Source organism: Condylura cristata, unplaced genomic scaffold (assembly GCF_000260355.1).
Source record: "Condylura cristata isolate star-nosed mole 26May11 unplaced genomic scaffold, ConCri1.0 scaffold00043, whole genome shotgun sequence".
Classification (NCBI taxonomy): domain Eukaryota; kingdom Metazoa; phylum Chordata; class Mammalia; order Eulipotyphla; family Talpidae; genus Condylura; species Condylura cristata.
Window position 1 is genome coordinate 4,122,325 of NW_004567144.1, and position 21,139 is coordinate 4,143,463.

General features: G+C 33.3%; 1 protein-coding gene across 1 annotated transcript in view; it reads right to left on the reverse strand.

Moving 5' to 3' along the window:
* The window catches only part of TEX11 (testis expressed 11), a 322,651-nt gene that overhangs the window by 76,800 nt on the left and 224,712 nt on the right, over nt 1-21,139 (reverse strand). Inside the window, exons 17-23 of the mRNA XM_004694432.1 lie at nt 19,878-20,002; nt 15,216-15,301; nt 9,121-9,177; nt 5,706-5,746; nt 4,453-4,539; nt 2,965-3,035; nt 1,426-1,542 (exon numbers count right to left, since the gene is read on the reverse strand). Of these exons, the coding sequence (XP_004694489.1) occupies nt 1,426-1,542; nt 2,965-3,035; nt 4,453-4,539; nt 5,706-5,746; nt 9,121-9,177; nt 15,216-15,301; nt 19,878-20,002 (584 nt within the window). The remainder of the gene's footprint in view (nt 1-1,425; nt 1,543-2,964; nt 3,036-4,452; nt 4,540-5,705; nt 5,747-9,120; nt 9,178-15,215; nt 15,302-19,877; nt 20,003-21,139) is intronic.

Below are 21,139 nucleotides of genomic sequence, written 5' to 3' on the forward strand. Positions count from 1 at the left end.
AAGCTCAAGGGAACTATTTGCAGTAAAGCAAGTAAGAATGACGAAGACAAATATTGGGCATTTATACAGTGGATGATTAGACAAGTAAAATGATTATAAAACTAGCAGATATTAATAAAGTGAATGTTCTGAGGTTGTGGGTGGGTAGAGTGGGAGGAAGGGTCAAGGATCATGGGTTAGTGAAAGTTCTCTCACTTCAATTTGATCTCTATTTCCTGAAATACAAAATTTAACAAAGTCAGTAACACGAATCTAAAAGGAAGAAAGAAAACATTTACAAAGTTAAAAGTACTATGCATAAATAAAATATAACCATTTTTAGTTACACAAAATACCCTGAGGCTAAAATTACCTTTACCTTCACTTGTTACACAAAGTCACTGTTTTTGATTTTGCTTAAGGACCCAGATTTTCTTCTTCTTCTTCTTTGTTTAACAAAGCCTATAAAATGAGGTTTCTTTATTCCTGAAGAATAGGATTTTATCTTTTTTATAAATACTACCTTGCAGAGTACTTGTTACTCAAATGTTTTCCAAGTTGCTCTTAACAAGAGAGGAGAAAAGAAGGGAAATATATTGATAGAGATATGGTAAGAGTTTATTTCAGATTTCAAGTATCATATGGAAGTAGAGATTAAGAGAAGGAAGAGATTACACAAGAAGAATTTTATACCAATTGGAAAAAAGGAAGTTGACAAGTATGAGAAATTAGAAAGTTTCATTGTCCAGATAAGAGGGGGAAAAGCAGATATCTAGATCTTAAAATCATACCAAAACTGCTAATAATATAACTGAGAGTCAATGTTCTTAGCTTGAAAGATTGAAAGAAAAGCACTAAAGGCAAGCCAATAATCTGGGATATAGGAGACTGAGATATTAATGTTGGTATCTTCTAAAAGGATAAAGTTTAGGAAACAGAGTGAAATTCAGGCAAAGATACGAATTCTGTCTTATCAGAATAAATGATAAAAAATTTAAGGATGTGGTAAAAAAACAAAATAGTGTAATTGAGTGAATAAAAGCCAAGTAAATAATTTCAGATGATGGTTATCAAAACTGTAGAAGTAGATGAGGTTTTCCTTAGAGCATGTGTTAAAGGAAACAAAAATAGAAAAAATTCCCATGGACCATATATGATCACAGGGAGATGATGAATATAAAGAATATTTAGAAACAGATTAGGAAAGAGTGGTTTAAAGAATATTTAAAACTGATTCAGAAAGGAATATGAAAAGAAGGCACATTTAACCTTATTGAAGAGGGCAAGACAAATGTGAACTTTCCTTAGGAAGAAATAAGTCAATACAAACCTTTGAAATCAAGATGCTACTAGAATGAAGGAATTCTCAAAGGAGAATCAAAACTGCATCATACCAAATAGCACAGTGAAGTCTAGGCTTTTCTTTGAAGGTTGCACAATACCTACCTGCTCAAAAGTTGTTGAAGCTTTTTTCCCTTGCTCTAGATCAGCTGCAGCTGCCATAAGTAAACATGTTTTCTGTGCAATCAGAATTACTTGATCAGAAGGACAAAACTGGGACAGCTGATAAGAAATAATCAGAACATCAATGAATAGTGAAAATTCTGCCAGGTGAACACACACAGTAAGAATGAAAATCAGCAACATCCTGTCTGAATAGAAAATCCAGCTGGAAAAACAGTGCACCTTAAAAATATTATAGGCTCTAACACTGATTTACAATTGTGATCTTATATCACTTTCCATTGTTTTTATAGCACCTTCCTAGAGATAGAAAGCTTTATTTCTTCACAATTTTCCTATCTTTTCCAGTGACAAGTACTGTCATTTGGCCCTGTAATCCTATCTACTGATTTACTTCTTGATTTATGTTAATATTTCAAAGTGACTTTTCCCCTTGCAAATCAATTTCCCCTTTGTATTGAAAAGCTGGAATTAGTACATATATTATCATGGTTGATAAAGACTATCATATTTTGAGAGGCAATAGGCATAACCTCATTATTAAGCCATATCCTCTGGCTTTAGAAAAGAACTCCCAATTTTGTACTATAATAAAACCTAGTCCACTTGTGGTTCTTACAAACAATCTTACTGGTATTATCAGAAATTTCATAAGTAAAATGTATCTTATCTAATTAAAATGGCTATTATACTCAAACTTACAACGACTATCTCTTCTTAATCTCCAAAATTGTTTAGTGATCATGATCAGGATCATCATTGAATTAATAGCATTTCAATACAAACCCAAGCTCTCTAGGTCTCAAGTTACTCATATATCAGGTGAGGGAGTTATGCTAGATTATCTCTATAGTTTTTTCCAGCTCTAAAACTTTTAACATTTACTCTATCTCAATATGTCATGCTGTGCAATCTTGAATGGGTATGAGCAATATTCTTAAGTCCCTTATCAGTACTTGATTCTCTTTCTGGCATTTAATCCTCTACTTTATTGGGTAATGACTATTTAAAAATGTTTATAATTGAATAAAAACTCACAAATCTATAAACACAGAATCTGCTGTAGGAAAAACTATAAAGACAGCCATAGCATCGTTTCACCCCTTGTTGTTCTGTTCTATATTATTCCTACAGTATCTACAATTCTTCTTAATATTTTAGTAATTGACAACTTCTTTCATTATTCTCCTCCTAATAATATTAATATTTTAAATAACATTATAATGTAAGACTCTGGGTGATTGGAATTCTTTCAAAGGCAAAGGAATATGCTTCTTATAGTACAAATTTAGGCTCCATAATAGTTTTTTTGTGATATTTTGGTATAAGAAGACCTTCTCCATGTTCTTACATTATACTCTAAGGTATTCAAATCATCTTTAAGTCATTCGTGCTTGGACATATATTATAAGTTCCTAGAACAAAAGCCAATCTCACTCAATAATTAACCATTGATTTTAGACATAGTGGTCATATCTTTGTTGTGATAAATATAGGAGATACTTATTAGAAGACATTTACCTTATAAGAAAGTATGAAAAACTCTCTCATTGTCACTGGGTCTTTGTCACATTGCACAGCCAAGTTCCAAGCTGAAAGTTAACATGAAATAATAGAATTATGAAAAATCTAAGATTTTAATTATAATGAAATCTTGTAAGATATATCATTATAATCTCTGCTACCTATACCATTAATATTATTATACTTAATGAGAGAGGTTAAAAAAGTTAACATTAGGTTACTGAATAAATTTCTTGCAGGTAAATTTAGAGACTTCTATCACTTCAATTCTAGGTCAATGACCAATGGAGGTAAGCTGATTTTTTTTTTAAATTTTGGAACATAAACACTTAGTTGGTACAAATCCATCTAAAAATGAGCACCAAGGAGACTGCCAACTGAAATTGGTAAAGGGAAGTTTAAATTCAGCAAAGAACAGGGTACACTACAATCCAGAGTTGAAAAAAATTACTGAAAAGGTTCACATTGTCCATAGAATATTGGATGCCTTCATTAAGCAACATTCAGTATGAACTTCATTTTGAAAAATCAAAATTAAAATTCAGTTGTAGTACTGTAAAATGTCTTTTCAAACTCAAAAGGTCAAAGACATGAAACCTTTCTATACTCTCAGTTTTTTCCCCATTATTTTTATGAGTTTCTTAGAGGTCAGATTGCTATATTTACTACCCTCTTCGCTTTGATTAGAGCCCCAGTAAATCCTATAAAGCAGAAAAGAGTACATATAAAATTAGCCTTCTTTGTGAAATTGCTGCTGATTTGCTCTTGTTTACTTTTTATTGTAGTAACTGTCTCCACAATTTAAAAAACATTTTTAATGAAATAGAGCCTGCATAAAATAAATTATACAATTCATAACTATATAGATTGATGAATTTTCATAAAGTTATATCAAGAAAGATCTTTATCATTATCAGAAACATGAAAGCAAGCTCATTAACACCTTTTAAGTCCAACCCCCTACACATGGGTAACCACTATCCTGAGTTCTAACACTATAAATAAATTAATTTTGTCCTCCCCTATGTATAAATGGAATGATGCAGTATATGCCCAATGTTTTCTCCTCTCTTATTATATTTGTAAGACTCATGCAATAAGCTTATTATATTATGTTTGTAAGATTCATGCATATTGCTATATGTAGTTTATTTTTACTAAGTCACGTGTAGAGATAAATTGGGTATTCTACATCAAATTTAAAAGCATAACCTTAGGAACCTGAGATAAAATTCATCATTTTATCCTTGGACCTATTTATATATAAAAGAAAACTACTATTTACTGTGTACCCATGAGGTAGTAATCAAACACACTGCTTCATTTAAAACACCAATAAACCTATAAAGCATATATCTTCCATGTTTAGTGAATGCGAGATTCAACATTTCATCCTTGTACACTAAGCTACAAATGAAAGAGCCTTATATCTGTCTGTTTCTACAACTTCACAATGTTTCCAATAGCCATAGAATTTTATTTTACCTATTTTCCGAAACCAATGAGCTTCATTAACCTTTGAGTCAGAAGCAGAATTTTCTCCATCAATGCTCTGAGCAAGTTTCAGGAGTGCTACAACAAACAGGAAAATTTGATATTGAGGTCTTTTACTTTATACTCTAGCAAAGTTGTTAATCCTGCTTTAAAAACAGTCCCACAAGATTGAATTTAGAAAGTGTGTGTGCACTCTTGCCAGCAGTAATTATTAAATGACAATAAGTATTACCAAGCTCCAAGAAACTGTTAACTAAAAATTTCAGCATAAGCCTGTCTTTGGATATATTTATAGTTTCAATTTGAATAATCATTCACTATTTAAGTTACAAAGATTTGATTTGCATGTAGGAAATAGAGTAGGAACAATCACTAAAAAGGCAGAAATGGAGACTGAGAATTAGAAGAGAACTGATAGGCTGGCATAATATTTACTAAATCAGAACATGTTGTCACCATCAGAAGGTCTTCATTACATACCCACATGCCTTTCTAAGAGATGAGAATACCAACCAACAAAGGTTTTCTCTTTTGAAAATTTTGGTTTCTAAACCACTTTGGTACATTTAACATATATGGACAAATATTTTACATATAAAAGCAAAGTACTGCAATAAATGGAATAAAGTTTCTAAGATATGGATATTTTGGTGTGCTTGGATATAAAGAAATAGGTACATGGGCAGTTGAAAAGAAAGACATACTAGGAAAAAGGGACACCGCATAAGAAAGCAGAGTTGGAAAAAGCCATGCAGCATAGCTAGGAGATTAATTTGAATAAAGCAGATGAGGAATTATTAGTAAATACTGCAGACTGCATAGATTTGGGTAGATAGATCGAAAGATTTAAAATAAGAGAGCAAACAATCAGGATTTGTTACAGATGATAAGAAATTTAGCAGGGTCAGACATTCTTATTTTTCTTGATTCTTTTCCCCTGTTGAATTTATATGCTAAAACTAAGTGAAAAGAAGGGAGGAAGAAAGGAGGGGAGAAGGTAACAAAATGAGGAGGAAGGAACAACAAAAAATCAAAAACAAATTGGAATAACAACTGAAATAGTTTTTGAAGATTAATGCTAGAAATGACATTTTTCCTGCTTGTGAATAAAGAAACCAAGGTAGAATGTTGTAGTAAACATTAACAAAGGCATGAAGTTTAAGTTTGAATCAACATACCTGGATAGTTTAACAGAAAATAGAAGGAAAATAAAGGGCTGAAAAAGAAACCAAGGAAATATTTACCTGTATTTAAGCAAGTTAAAAGTCTATCCATTTCTTTCTTTCTAAAAATTAAAGAAAGTAGTATTTTCATACTGTTCCAATATTTTAATATAGAAAAGTATCAAAAAGACTATATTTGCTCAAGAGCTGGGCAAAGTGAAAATTGTTAAGTTTGTAGCTCAAGGTTTCAATAAATCCGCAATCTTTTCCTGCATTATAGTATACTGTTTCTCATCTCTAATGCCCTCTTATTTTTTTCTCTTCCCCTTCTATACCTACTTATTGCAAAGGATTTAAAAAACTTATAAGGTTTTATATTATGGGATCATATAATTTGAGAGCAGGTAGTGATCTCTAATTTTCAAAGTTTTTTTTTTTTTTTTGAAGACAGGGAATTAGAATCTTTGTTTCAAAATAAAATTGTCTAAATATCTAACATACTAGAAGATATATATCAGAGAAGATGTTTGATTAAACTAGACTCACCCTTTTGAAAGTCCATATAGTAGTGTCACAGAATTTCCAAGGTTCTGAGAAATATAGTTTAAAAACCACTACTCTGTTTTACAAGTCAAGAAACAAATCTGAAAATGGAGGATGATTTCTCCAAGGTCATGCAATTGGTAACAAAGTTAAGATTACTTCCTGATTCTCTTGCCCATTGTCAAGTTTCTCTAAGGGGGTATATAAACTTAAACAGGTGAAAACAACCAATTTTTCTTAAAAGAATGAATATGATAATGTTGGTAAACTCAACTAAGGAAGATTATAGGAAATAAGATAGATAATACTGCAAGACTGGTCTATCAATAAGAGGCCTAGTATAGTACAAAATAAAGACTGTACTTCAGAGAAAGTGTAAGCTTTATCAGTGATAAATGTTAAAAATCTGTTTTATATAAAGTTAGTTCTTTAGTAAATTTTATTAATTTGAGTTTATTGAGTTAAAGTTGACAACTTCATGATTTAATTTAGATGTAATTTTAAAAAGGTCCATTAATGAAAATAAGTTACTTAAATATTAATTAGGACTTGAAAAGGGATCTATTTAGTAAATAACCTGCTTCTCAAAATTTTAGCACACAAATTGTTAATACTTAGTAGATATAGCTAATATAAAACCATAGAATTTTTAAAATAGAAAGGAACATCAGAAGTAATCTACCCTAGCTATTTTTGTTCAAAAGATGAAGAAAATAAAGAATAGAGAAGTTGGATAAATTGTTTTTGCCTAAGGGAAACCCAAAGTTGGTGAAATAGCTGAAATCAGAACTCAAGTCTCTGACTCTGCTGAATTATGCTTTTTTTTTTTTTTTTTTTGCAAATTAGTATAATCTATTTGTTAAATTTGGACATAGCATCAACCTGAAAACACTGCTGGTAGATGTTTGTTTCTACTACGCATACTTGACAACAATAAAGACATATAGCTCTGTAGACCTCTCTCCTCTTAGAAGAAACCTGCTTCTCTCAGCAGTATATTTACACAAATCTATTTTTCTATTCTCTGCTCTGTCTCTGGTGAATTCTTTTACCCCTGTGAGTCTGGCCTCCACCCTGATAGATTCCCACAACAACACATGCAAAATAAAAAGAAAAAGGCATATATTTAAAAATTTCTGTAATTTAAATTTATCATCAATTCAATTAATATCTGTTTCTTTTCCCTTCTCCAGATTGGTTTTAAGGAGTGGAATTTAACTGTATGCCACAAGTTGCATGGAATATGAAGAATCTTCTCATTTTAATGATAAAGAACTTTTAAAAAAGATTTATTTATTTATGCATACAGAACTGGGGTTCAAGCCAGAGGTACAGGGGTGGTGAGAGGTTTCACCAGAGAGAGAGTGGGGAGCAGAACAGACCGACTGATGGAGTACACTGCTGAGGGGAGCAGCGGGCGAACCAGAGAGGTCTGCCGCGCCATGTGGTCACCTCTGGGGCGGGCATTGAACTCATGCTGAAGTGGCTTTCTGCTTCTTAGTGCTGTGCTTTAACCCACTGGGCCACCAGGGAGGGCCTGATAAAGAACTTTTAATAAATAATATTCAGACATTCAAATAAATTGAAGGGCTATAATGTGCCAGATATTGCCTTACGTTCCAGAGACACAAAGATAAATACAGAGTCTTAGCCCTCAAGGAGTTCTTACTGTAGTAGTCATAAAGGATTAGTCTCTGAATTTCCTTACTTATTTAAAAAAATTTATTCTGGAACATTTCAAAGATGCTTATATGCTAAAAGATGAGTTTAATAAAAGCCCAAGTACCTATCCCCTAGTTTGAACAATTATTAACTCATAATCTATTTTTCAATGATCCTCCACTCACTCCTTTCCCTGATATGCTATGTTAGAGAATCTTGCAGAAATCACATCATTTCACTCATAAATACTTGCAGAAATCACATCACTTCACTCATAAATACATCACTTCACTCACAAATACTTTGGTTCTAAGAAATAAGGAGTCTTTAAAAAAATAATCCAACTACTGTTATAAAGTCTAAAAATGAATAATTTCTTAATATCATCAAATATTTGGTCATTATCCAAATTTCCAATTGTCTTAGTATAATTTTAAGTTTGCTGTGTTCCCTTGTAAAGTACTCTTTATTTTTCACTCAGAACCTGTAAAGAGGTGACAAATATATGACTGGGTAAATTCTATTTTATAAAAATTGTATCATAAATATTACATCATCAAACCAATATTACCTCAGTCATAGATAGTTCTTAAAAAAATTCAGATGAGGCCCTCCCTGGTGGTGCAGTGGGTTAAAGCATTGCACTAAAAAGCTGAAACCACTTCCACATGAGTTCGATTCCTGCCCACCCCGGAGGTAACCACATGGTGTGGCAGACCTCTCCTGACCCGCCCACTGCTCCCCTCAGCAGTGTACTTCATTGATCTGCCTGTTCTGCTCCCCACTCTGTTTCTGGTCTTTCACCACCCCTGAGTCTCTGGCTTGTACCCCAGTTCTGTATGCACAAATAATAAATAAATCTTAAAAAAAAATTCAGCTGAACAAATATATTGCCTTCAGGTAGAAATATATAAAGCAAAAGTGAACTACAGAATTTCTCTCCAAGTAGAGAATATAGAGATGAGGTGAATATTCCTCCAATCAATACCTTGAATAGTTTTCTTTCAAATCATTAAGAGGTAATGGTTTTTGTAAATGAAAAACTGATACCATAGAAATTATGAACAGAAAGATATTTGAATATCCCTAGCTAAGCTAATATAGAATTTGAATCAATAAGTTATGTAGATTCTATTTTCCTGTGGGAAAGTAAGCAATACACCTATTTTTAAAGTCAAGCGATATATCTATGTTACCCATTATACCATATATTCCTCAATATAAAGTTTATATTGAAAGTTAATCTGATTTTTATAATGGTAAATACATCATTTCTTTTTAAATAACTTACTTGTTTTCAGATTCTGGCATTTGAGAAACTGTTGGAAGAACAAGACGAAACAAACACCTGTATGATGAAGTAATATAAAGAGTAATGCTTAGGCAAAAACATAGGAAAGAATAGATACTATTTTATGAATTTTCATTATCCCAGAAGTCAAAGTGAAAAAAAGAGAGAACAGAGCACCAATTTTATTTATGAATCTTTGCATTCTTTTAATGTTTGCAATGAAAACACCAATTTTGTAATTTTGGAAAATTAGATAAAGTAATATAAAAATCAATGTGTAACTTAATGACAATTTTTAAATAATTTCACAATTTATATCATTTCTCCCAAACATGTTAGAACATTTAAAGGGATCTGGAATTGGCCTTTAGATTTTACATAAACTGATATTACTATTCTTTGATGGAATCTGGCATCTCAATGATAAGTTGACAAAATAAGGCAGTATTTGAAGCTTTGTCACAGTGACAAGCTAACAAACTAATGTAGTATTTGAAACCTTGTAAAATTTCAAGCTCTAAAAATATTTTAAAAAATATCACATAGAATGAATAATTTTATAGATATTTGTCTTACTGAGGGCTTGCAAGTATCTCAAGACTCATGATACATTTATTTCTGTAGCTCTATTTTCTTTCAGAGATGTGTTCTCAAGTATAGCTGACCAACAGCAGAGCCACTGTAGAACCCATTCAGTTCTCAGTTTTTCCCAGTTATATTTTCTATGTCACATAACAGTAGCTTTTGATAAATCTATTTTCAGTTTGTGGCCACAGAATCCTGAATGAGCCTAATCTCATCTGGTAAACCATTTTTACATATGGCTATTTACCCTGAACATATGCAACCTCATCATGTTCTTTCATAGAAATAAAGTGGAAGGGGGAATCAGGATTCATTGATATATTATAAAATTTTAAGTATCTTTATCAATACTCAGTAGCATCAAAAAAATAGGAAAATACTAATATCTGTATGCAACCACATAAGACACCGAATTTCAAAAGCACCTTGACAAACAACAGTGGTAGCAGCATACTTACCCATCTCAAAGTATAATACAAAGCTATAGACAAAAAAAAGATACACAAACAGAATTGAATAAAGGACTAGAAATAAACCCATGCATACATAATCAACTAATATTTGACAATGGTGTACAAAATACTCAATAACTGGTACTGGGAACACTGGGCATTCATATACAAAATAATGAATTTCATCAGGTGAGTGAAGAGCACAAGTGACTGACAATGGTGCATAAGTGAATTGGTAGTGGGAACTTTATGCTATGAGAAAGCAAACATTATACAAATATGAACAATGATGTAAAATATATAAAAATAAGTAAATCATATAAAACTTAAAAATATAATGAATCATTTAAATATGGTTGGACAGACAGGAAGATGGCTTGAAAAGAAATTCCCTGCTTCATTCCTTGGATAATAATCTAATAGCCCAAAGAGGTGCAGGACCCAGAAGATCCCACGACTTAGGGCAAAACTAGAGTGCCTCCAGGACATTGGAGTCCAACACTAACCAAATGTGACAGTAGAGTCACTGAATAATTTCAACTCTAAACAACAAAGTGGGTGGTGAGGGCATGGCTGAGGCAGAATCCTGTTCATAGACTGCTCCCATGATAAGGTGAGCCCAAGTTGCAGAGAGCTGGTTAATGTGCATATAACGATGGAGGGAGACCTGCAAAATGCTGGGGTGAGCCAAGTAGACATGGTCTCTAGTGAATATGACAGAGCAGAAAACCATGAGTTCCTTCCCCCACCACCCTTGAGGCTTGAGACAATACAATGAAACTGCACTTGAAAGTGCCTGAAAGCATAACTGTACAGTGAACAGAAAGCCCTACCTTTAAACTACAGAAATACAAGTCTGAAACACAGACAGATATCAATGGTACCGTAAAAGCACCAACAGCACTCCTCTGTCCCCAATATAAAACTTTCACTAGGGATGGATTCCCCCTACTTCTTTCATCCATATAACAGTCAGTTTTCCTTGATATACAGCACCACCAATTGGAAAAGTGGAAGGTCTACATCCTTAAGACAACTGAACACATAATTAGACTCAAAACAACAATAGTGGGACAATACAACAAATGGTTCTTTGAGTCCTAAGGGGGAGTATTTCACCACACAGAAAGAATAAATCTCCAGAAACTAATCACAATGACATAGAAGATCGTTTCTTCCTCTCAGATACTGAATTCAAAATGGCCATGATAAAGAAATTCAGAAACAAGGAAGAGAGCACAGAAAAACTGATCAAAGATATACAAGAAATTTCAGAAAACAAATGAGTGCCCTGAGAAATAAAATTAATGAAGAGAATATGGAAATTAAACCTTTAAAAAAGATAATAACAGACATGCAGGATGTAAAGAGATCAACATGCCAGACAAATGGTACATACCTGGAAAAAAGCTATGGAAAGAATCAAACAAAATGGAAGATCAAATCAGTGACCTCAAAGATGATAATGCACAAGAATAAAGGTGGAAAGTAGAAAGAGACATATGAAGAAAAAAAATTGAAGAAACACTTCAAGAATTATCCAGGGCCCTCCCTGGTGGTGCAATGGGTTGAAGCCAGCACTATTAAGCTATCCACAGCCACTGCAGTGTGAAATTGATCCCTGGCCATGGAAGTGGCCCACATAGTGCAGCAGACCTCTCCTGTCTTCCCCACTGCTCCCCTTAGCAATGTATTTCAGTAGGTCTGCCTGTTCTGTTCTTCACTCTGTCTTGGAGTCTTGGGTTAATCCTCTCTCTCACTCCCACATCTCTGGCCTATACCCTAGTTTTTCTAAGTCTAAATAAATAAATCTATTTCAAAAATTTTTTAAAAAAGAATTATCCAATTTCACAAGGGAGGGAGATGTAAGGATAATGGTTATCTGAAGGGAAAAGAGAGAAAAGGGAACAGAGAACTTATTTTTTTTAAGATTTATGTATTTATTCATATAAAACTGGAGTACAGGCTAGAGATGCGGAGGGTGAGAGGACTCACCAGAGACAGAGTGGGGAGCAGAACAGGCAGATCAAGGAAGTACACTGCTGAGGGGAGCAGCGGGTGAATCAGGAGAGGTCTACCGCACCATGTGGATCTCCTCCGGGGCAGGCGGGGATCGAACTCATGCGGAAGTGGCTTAATCTTCTTAGTGCTGTGCTTTAACCTGCTGTGCCACCAGGAAGGGCTCAAGAACTTATTTTAAGAAGCAATAGAGAAAAAATTCCTAAACCTAGAGGAGGAAGTAAACATAAAAGCTCATGAAGTTAAAAGAATGCCTGCTTACCTAAATCTAACAGACCTACATCAACACACATACTAGTAAAATTTCCAAGAGTTCAAAACAAAGAATATTGAAGCTGGTAAAGATGAAGAGATAACCTATAAATAAACCCCAGTCAGGCTTACATTTGAATTCTCTAAAGTAATTATTATGGGCAAGGAGAGAATGCAGTAACATGGTCAGAATATTTAAAAGTTAAAAAAAAATGCCAGCCAATAGGGAAATAAGTAAAACTATCTTTATTTGCAGATGATATGATAATATACATAGAAAACCCTAAGAATTCCATAGAAAATCTAATCAAAACAACCAGTTTAGTAAGGTTACAAAATCAACACACAAAAGTCGATAGCCTCCCTATACAAACAACCAATCAGAAGAAGAAGAATTTAAAAAATCCACTACCAAAAAATCAAATACTTGGGAATAAACCTAACAAAAGGAACCAAAAAATCAAATACTTGGGAATAAACCTAACAAAGGAGGTGAAGGACCTATATAAAGAAAACTATAAAACCCTGATTAAAAAAATACAAGAAAACACAAGGAAATGGAAAGATAACCCCTGTTCATGGATTGGAAGAATTAACATCATTAAAATGGCCATCCTACAAAAAGTAATATACAGATTAAATGCTATTCCAATAAAAATCTCAATGACATTCTTCAAAGAAATAGAACAAATACTGATGAGATTTATATGGAATAACAAAAAATCTCAAATAGACAAAACTCTCCTCACTAAAACAAAAGAGACTGGAGGCATCAAAATTCCAGACTTCAGTATACTACAAAGCAATAATAATAAAAAATGCATGGTTCTGTAAAGAGCATAGACAAACAAACCAATGGATTAAAATAGAAAACCCAGATATAAAACCACAGGTTTATGGACAGCTAATCTTTGACAAAGGAGCAAAGAATATGCAATGGATCAAAGAAAGTCTGTTCAGCAAATGGTGCTGGGAAAACTGGACTGCTATGTGCAAAAAAAAAAAAAATGAAGCTAGACTACTACTTCACACCATGCACAAAAACCAACTCAGAATGTATTAAAGAATTAGACATAAGACCTGAAACCATAAAACATATAGAAGAAAATACAGGCAAAGCACTACATGATGTACATATCAGTAACATCATTAAAGACACATCACTAAAGCAAATAAATGAAGGAAAAGATAAAAGCTGGCACTACATCAAATTAAAGAGATTCTATACAGCAAGAGACATTAGTCAAACCAAGGAGATACCCTACTGATTGGGAGAAATATTTTGTACTGATCACAAAGACCTACAAAGAGCTGAAGAAACACAACAAAAACAAAGTAAACAACCTAGTCAAAAAAAAAAAAAAAGGGCAGAGTTAAAAAGACAATTTTCCAAAGAAGAAATGCAAATGGCCAACAGGCATATGAAAAATGTTCAGCATCACTTAAAATTGGAAGTGAAAATCAAAATTACAATGGGATACCAACTTACATCAGTAAGAATGGCACATAATAAAAAAACAGAAAACAAAAAATGTTGGTGAGGATATGGAGAAAAGGAACTTTCCTACACAACTGGTGGGAATGGAAGCTGGTCCAACCACTATAGAAAGCTGTGTGGAGGTCCCTCAAATCACTAAAAATTGAGCTTCCATATAAGCAGTTTCATTCCTAGAAAAATAAACAAAGGACAAATAAAAAAAAAAGAATAAAATCACTCCAATGTTTATTGCAGCACTATTTACAATAGGTAAGATACGGAGATACAGAAATAGCCCAAAGGCCAAAAAAAAAAAAAAAAATAGATGACTGGATCAAGAAGATATGGTATATATACACAATGGAATACTGTTCAGCAATCAAAAATGATAAATTCATGCCATTAGCAGTAACATGGATAGAGCTGGAAGGGATTATGCTCAGTCAAATAAGCCATAAGGAAAAAGAAATATACTGGATGGTTTTACTTATAAGAGGAATATAGGGAGCCAAATAAGGGAATCATAAAAAAAATATAACAATAATGATAAAAAAAATTAGCAGGCAACCACAAATCAGACATTCTATAAGGAAAGGGTAGAATGAGGGACTAAAACAGGGGAGAGAAGAGCACAAGGGACTATGGTTATGGCTCACAGGTGAAATGATAGTGGGAATATTATGTGAAATACACCTAAAAGGAGAGAGTATACAAGCATTCATTGTAAAAAATGAACAATGATGTTACGTATATATATATATATATATATATGTATATATTTGTAATACTATGTGTATTTATATATATTTTGTTATGTGTGTGTATATATATATGTAATACTATGTGTATTTATATATATTTTGTTATGTGTGTGTGTATGTGTATATATATGTAATACTATGTGTATTTATATATATTTTGTTATGTGTGTGTGTGTATCTAAATGACTGTGGATCTAATGTAAAGCAGGGTGACTAAAATGAATAACAAGATAATATACTTGACCATTTCTATGAGTATGACTTAAATTTTCTTGCAATATTCAAAACAAATTTCATAGTTATGTGAGGTGAAGAATGTGGTAATTATTTCAGGATATATATCTGTATCAAATCATCATGCTTCACACCATAATACAATGTTATAACAATTATATCTTAATAAAAGCTGGAACCAAAAAAAAAAAAAAACAGTTGTTATAGTAGTCACTAACTCAGCCTGATCCCATCTGTACTATTACAGCAAAGTTTACAGACCAAGAGTTCCATGAACAGGAAATTCCTTCACATATACAAAATGTGATTACTTACTTTAAAGCTATCAAGACTTGCTGTGGGTCTTCTGAATGTTTAGCTAAATATTCTAAAGCTTTTCCTGAGACAATTTGTTGTCCATTCTACAAAAGACAAATACAGTTACTTAATTTCATAGTGATACTTGTAAAATGTTATTTACATTCTTTCCATTAATGAAAAGAAAAAATCTGAACTTAAAGTTTACATTCAAGTAGGAAAAATGATAAACAAAAAACATAATAAGCAAGTTGTATAATATATTCAAAGAATACAAAATATTGATGTAAAAAAATAATAGGATCCAGAGTGGGAATGGATTGGGATTGGTGTGAATTATTTTAAATAGGATGGTAAGAATATGTCTCCTCAGGAAGATGACAACTTTTCAAACACTTATATACTACAAAGCCAACTCCCTGACCAACTTTAAGAGTTACTGTTCTCTTTACATATTTGTCCGAGACCCTACACAAAGTAGGTGCTCAATAAGTATATGCTGAATGAGATATTCTCACTAGCACTTGAAACGTCTTTTGAAAAGAAATTGTAGCAAACTAATCAAAATAATCAACCAGTTTAGTAAGGTAGCAGGATATAAAATCACAACACAATTGTCAGAGGTCTTCACTTACACAACCAATCATAAAAAGCAGACATAAAAAAAATCACTTTTCAATTAAAATAAAAAGAATCAAATACTGGGGAATCAACCTAACAAACACAGTAAAAGACCTCTACAAAGAAAAATACAAAACACTGTTAAAAGAAATACAAGAAGACACCATGAAATGGAAAGACATCCCCTGCTCATGGATTGGGAGAATTAACATCACAATGGCCATCCTACCAAAAGCGATATACAGATTAAACGCCATCCCAATAAAAGTCTCAAAGACATTCTTTAAGGAAATAGAAACAATATTGATGAGATTCATATGGAACCAAAAAAGACCTTGAATAGCCAAACTCTCCTGACTAAAATGAAAGAAAACAGAGGCATCACTATCCCAAAAGTATAATCAAAACTGCATGGTACTGGAACAAGAACAGACACACAGACTAGTGGATTTGAATAGAAAATCCAGATATAAACCCACAGGTTTACAGGCAGCTAATCTTTAACACAGGAGCAAAGAAGATACAATGGCACAAAGAAAGTTTGTTCAACAAATGGTGCTGGGAAAACTGGGAAGCTACATGCAAAAAAATTAAACTAGATCACTACCTCTCACCATACACAAAAATCAACTTGAAGTGGATTAAAGACCTAGACATTAGAACAGAAACCGTAAAATACCTGGAAGCAAAGATGGGCCAAACACTATACGACATACACTTCAGCAACATCTTTGAAGATGCAGTACCCAATGGAACAGTAGTGAAGGAAAGGATAAATAGATGGGACTACATCAAGTTAAAAAGCTTCTGTATAGAAAAAGAGACATTACAAAAAACAAACAGACATCCCACTGATTGGGAAAAAGTTTTCTCACACAAAACTAGCGATAAAGGATCGATCACAAAAATTTATGGAGAACTGATGAAACTCAACAAAAATAATCAACCCTATCAAAAAATGGGCAGAATAGCTTAAAGGACACTTGTCCAAAGAGGAAATGCAGATGGCCAAGAAGCATATGAAAAAATGTTCAACATTACTCGTAATAAGGGAGATGCAAATTAAAACCACAATGAGATACCACCTCACCCCAGTAAGAATGGCACATCTTCAAACAACTAGCAACAGCAAATATTGGCAAGGATGTGGAGAAAAAGGAACTCTCCTGCACTGCTGGTGGGAATGCAAACTAGTACAACCACTACGGAACTGTTTGGAATCTTCATAAATGCTAATAATGGAGCTTCCATATGACCCAGCAATCCCACTCCTAAGTATCTATCTAAAAGACACAAAAAGACTGATTCAAAAAGACACCTGCACCCCCATGTTTATTGATGCTTTATTTACAATTGGAAAGACATGAAAACAACCCAAATGCCCAAAAGTAGAGGACTGGATCAAAAAGATGTGGTACATATACACAATGGAATATTACTTAGCAACCAAAAATAATAATAAACACATGTCTTTTGCATCAACATGGATGGAACTGGAAAAGATCATGCTTAGTGAAATAAGCCAGAAAGAAAAGGTAAAATACCAGATGGTTTCACTCATAGCAGGAATATAAAGGACCAGGGGGAAAAATAATAATAATAGCAAACAATACCAGAGACATTTTATGGGGATGCGGTGGGGAATGGGATCAAAAATGGCGGGAGGGAGAGAAGTGCACTGGACTATGGTGATGGCACATGGGTGATTTGATGATGGGAAGCCCTCGGGGATTACAATGGATATGGAAAAAAAGCACAAAATGATGTAAAAATAAACATATTTTTAAAAAAAGAAATTGTAGCAAACAAAAAGTGGATTCTAAACTTGTTCTTTTTTAAATATATAGTCAACTTCCTGCCTTTGGCTCTTCCATCGATCCTTCCGTCTTCTAATTCAAACTATTTCATTCTTTTTCTTCTGTTTTTTTCTTCTTTATTAAACCTATCTTCTTTTTCAGAAACAAATTTCCATAATTCTCCCACTGACTTTCTTCTGCTTTCCACATCAAATGTAAATTTATAAACCTTCACTTAAAAAGATATGTGTCCGGCCCTCCCTGGTTGCGCAGCGGGTTAAAGCACAACACTGAGAATCTAAAGCCACTTCCGCATGAGTTCGATTCCCGCCTGCCCCGGAGGTGACCAGATGGCGTGGCAGACCTCTCCTGACCCACCCATTGCTCCCCTCAGCAGTGTACTTTGTCGATCTGCCTGTTCTGTTCTCCACTCTGTCTCTGGTGAAGCCTCTCTCCGCCCCTGAGCCTCTGGCCTGTACCCCAATTCTGTATGCACAAATAAATAAATCTAAAAAAAAAAGGTATGTGTCCTTGGGTTTCTCAACAGCACATTTCTTTCATTTCCTCCTCCTCTCCATCCTGCACAAAACATTCTGTATAGGCATCTGCCAAATATTATTCCTTCTTCAGGAATTATACTATCCTACTTATTAACATCAAAATATGTATAAATCAAGCTATATCTAACAATTACTTAGGATAGATATTGGGCTAGTTGGTAGAAATATGGTCCTCAAAGATCTGACAAGCCAGTTTGGACAAAAAAAAAAATCATGTATAAGCAATATACTACAGTATATATGATAAAGACCAAATAATTAGCATACACATTAAAAATACTGAAAATCAGAGTAGGAAGAGAACATTGAGACTTGGAATTGATTTGGGAAATCTCTGCAGTACAAAGAAACCTTCGATGGGATTTTGAAAAGGCTAGCATTTAAATATGTAAGAACACACTGTTATAAAATGACCAACAATGTAAATAGATATATAAAAATAAATTTAAAAATTCTCATTTGTTCTTTTAAATAAAAAATAAATATGTAAGAACATTTTTTTAAATGATGGCATGGTGTAAACAAAACATGGGAAAAGGAATATGATTGGCCTGTTTCAGAAATACTGTGATTGACTGAAGGGATGAAGAGCATGTTTCCCCAATTCTGTATCTTCAGCCTAATGTCGTGGTGATTTACATTACCAGGGATGATGACAATAGGGAGAAGTAAGGGATAAAGTAGAAGGAATAGCTGTGACCAGATTATAAACATTAAATATGCTCTATATTTTAATGAGAACAGAAACACTATACTTGTAGATCAATCTTCAAAGATTACAAATCACATTTTCAGCCATCTTTTTAGTTAGTTTTCAGAATAAAGCCAGAGGTAGGTATTAGCTTCATTTTGGAATTACGAAATTAAGATTCAAAGTTGTGCTTAAGAAGCAGAGCCAGTATCAAACATAGTCTACTATCCACTTCAAGATTTCTACAAGCTACTACTGCTTTTCCTATCCTATCTATCAGCATGACCATTGTAAGTTAAAACAAACAAAAAAAAGAAACACAAGTATCTATTACTTCCAAACCATAGTTGTTTTGTAGTTATGAACTAAAAGTTTCACAGAGATTTAAACGTATTTGTTCAAATTGATGAGAAAGATAATTTCCCCAAAAATATATTTACAATTAGTTTGCATATTTTGGTATTTTAAATCTAGAGTTTCTTTTTTAAATTGATGTTTTTTAATGTTTTTTTCCTGTAGTGATAAGTATAAATCTGTTATCTTACTTTATTTCATTTACTTTACATCATAAAGGAATAAAGAAAAATAAAACAATTCTGCCACCCTTGGTGTGAAAATATGAAACAAAACAAGGTAAAGGGAGGTATCACCTGTGCCTAACTTACAATTTCATTGTCTTTGAAAACAGAAAAGAGAGGTAGCTTCCTTGGCTCTGGGGTTAAAGTCTCAGTGCTATCAAGACATCATGAGCCACAGCAGCATGAGTTTGATCCCCAGTCAAAGAGCTAACCTACATGGCAGAGCAGATGTCTCCTATTTCCCCCTCTGCTCCCCTCAACAGTGTATTTTAGTACATGGTTGTTCTACTCCCCACTCTGTCTCTGGTGAATACTCTCACATACCCCAAACCTCTGGCCCACACCCTAGTTCTTTTATTCATAAACAAATAAAATCTTCAAAAAATAAAATAGAAATGAGGTAAAAATCTAGTAGATGGATACAGAAGAGTTACCTCTAAAGCAAGCTGGGCAGCTAAACTGAGGAGCATAATAGATGAATCTCTTTCTGTAAGTACTTCATTCTCTTTTGGATTTTCAGCAGTTAATAAATTATCTAAAGTAGCAATTGTCTGCAAAGCTGAAAATCAAGAAAACAATTAAAAAAATGAGATCTTCATCAAAGTAATAGCTATCCACATTTTGCTATAACACAATGACTTTGGAATTCACCTTAATATATAAAATACTTCTTAATTTTCATAAAGTCATACAAATGGCTAAATGATCTAAGGGGAATTTGAATGTCATAAATTTTTGTGAATTTACACAGTTACAAAGCAATGACAAACATATAAAGATAGTCATCCAACATTGTTTTATGCAAACAAATATGGAAACTTACATTTCCTCAATAATGGATATGCTAAATACATTTTGGCAGTTCCACTGAGTGGAATACAATACAGAGTGAAGTAAAGCAAGTAGAATGGTGGTACCACATATTTTAAAAAATTATAACAGTTCATTTTTACATCATTTTGTGAATTTTTCCATCTTAGTTGTAATACCCATGTGGTTCCCATCACCAAATCACCCATGTGCCATCACCATAGACCCATGTACTTCCCTCTGGCCCCATTCCCCACTCCACCCTCATAAAATGTCTCTAGTATATAGTTGTTCATTATAATTGTTTTTTTCTTTTTCTCCTTGGTCCTTCAAACTCCGGCTATGAGTGAAACCATCCTGTATTTTTCTTCTTCTTTCTGGCTTATTTCATTGAGTATGATCCCTTCCAGCTCCATCCATATTGCTACAAAAGACATGAGTTTATCTTTTGATTGCTGAGTAATATTCCATTGGGTATATGTACCAAGTCTTTTAAATCCAATTGTCTACTTTTGGGAATTTGGGTTGATTCCATGTTTTTCCTATAGTAAATACAGAAGCAATAAACATGGGCATGCAGGAGTCTTTTTGAATCAGTGTTTTTGTGTCTTTTTGGTAAGGTATTGTATCTTTTATTTTATAACAGTTTATTTTTACATAATTTTGTACATTTCTTTCCATTTCAATTGTAATCCCTGCGGGTTTCCCATCACCAAATAACCCGTGTGCCATCACCATTATCCCGTGCACTTCACCCCCTCCCCCCCCCGTTTTTGATTCCATACCCCTCCAGCCCTGCAAAATGTCTTTGGTATATGGTTGTTCATTATTTTTGTTATTTTCTCGCCTGGTCCATTATACTCCTGCTATGAGTGAAACCATCCGG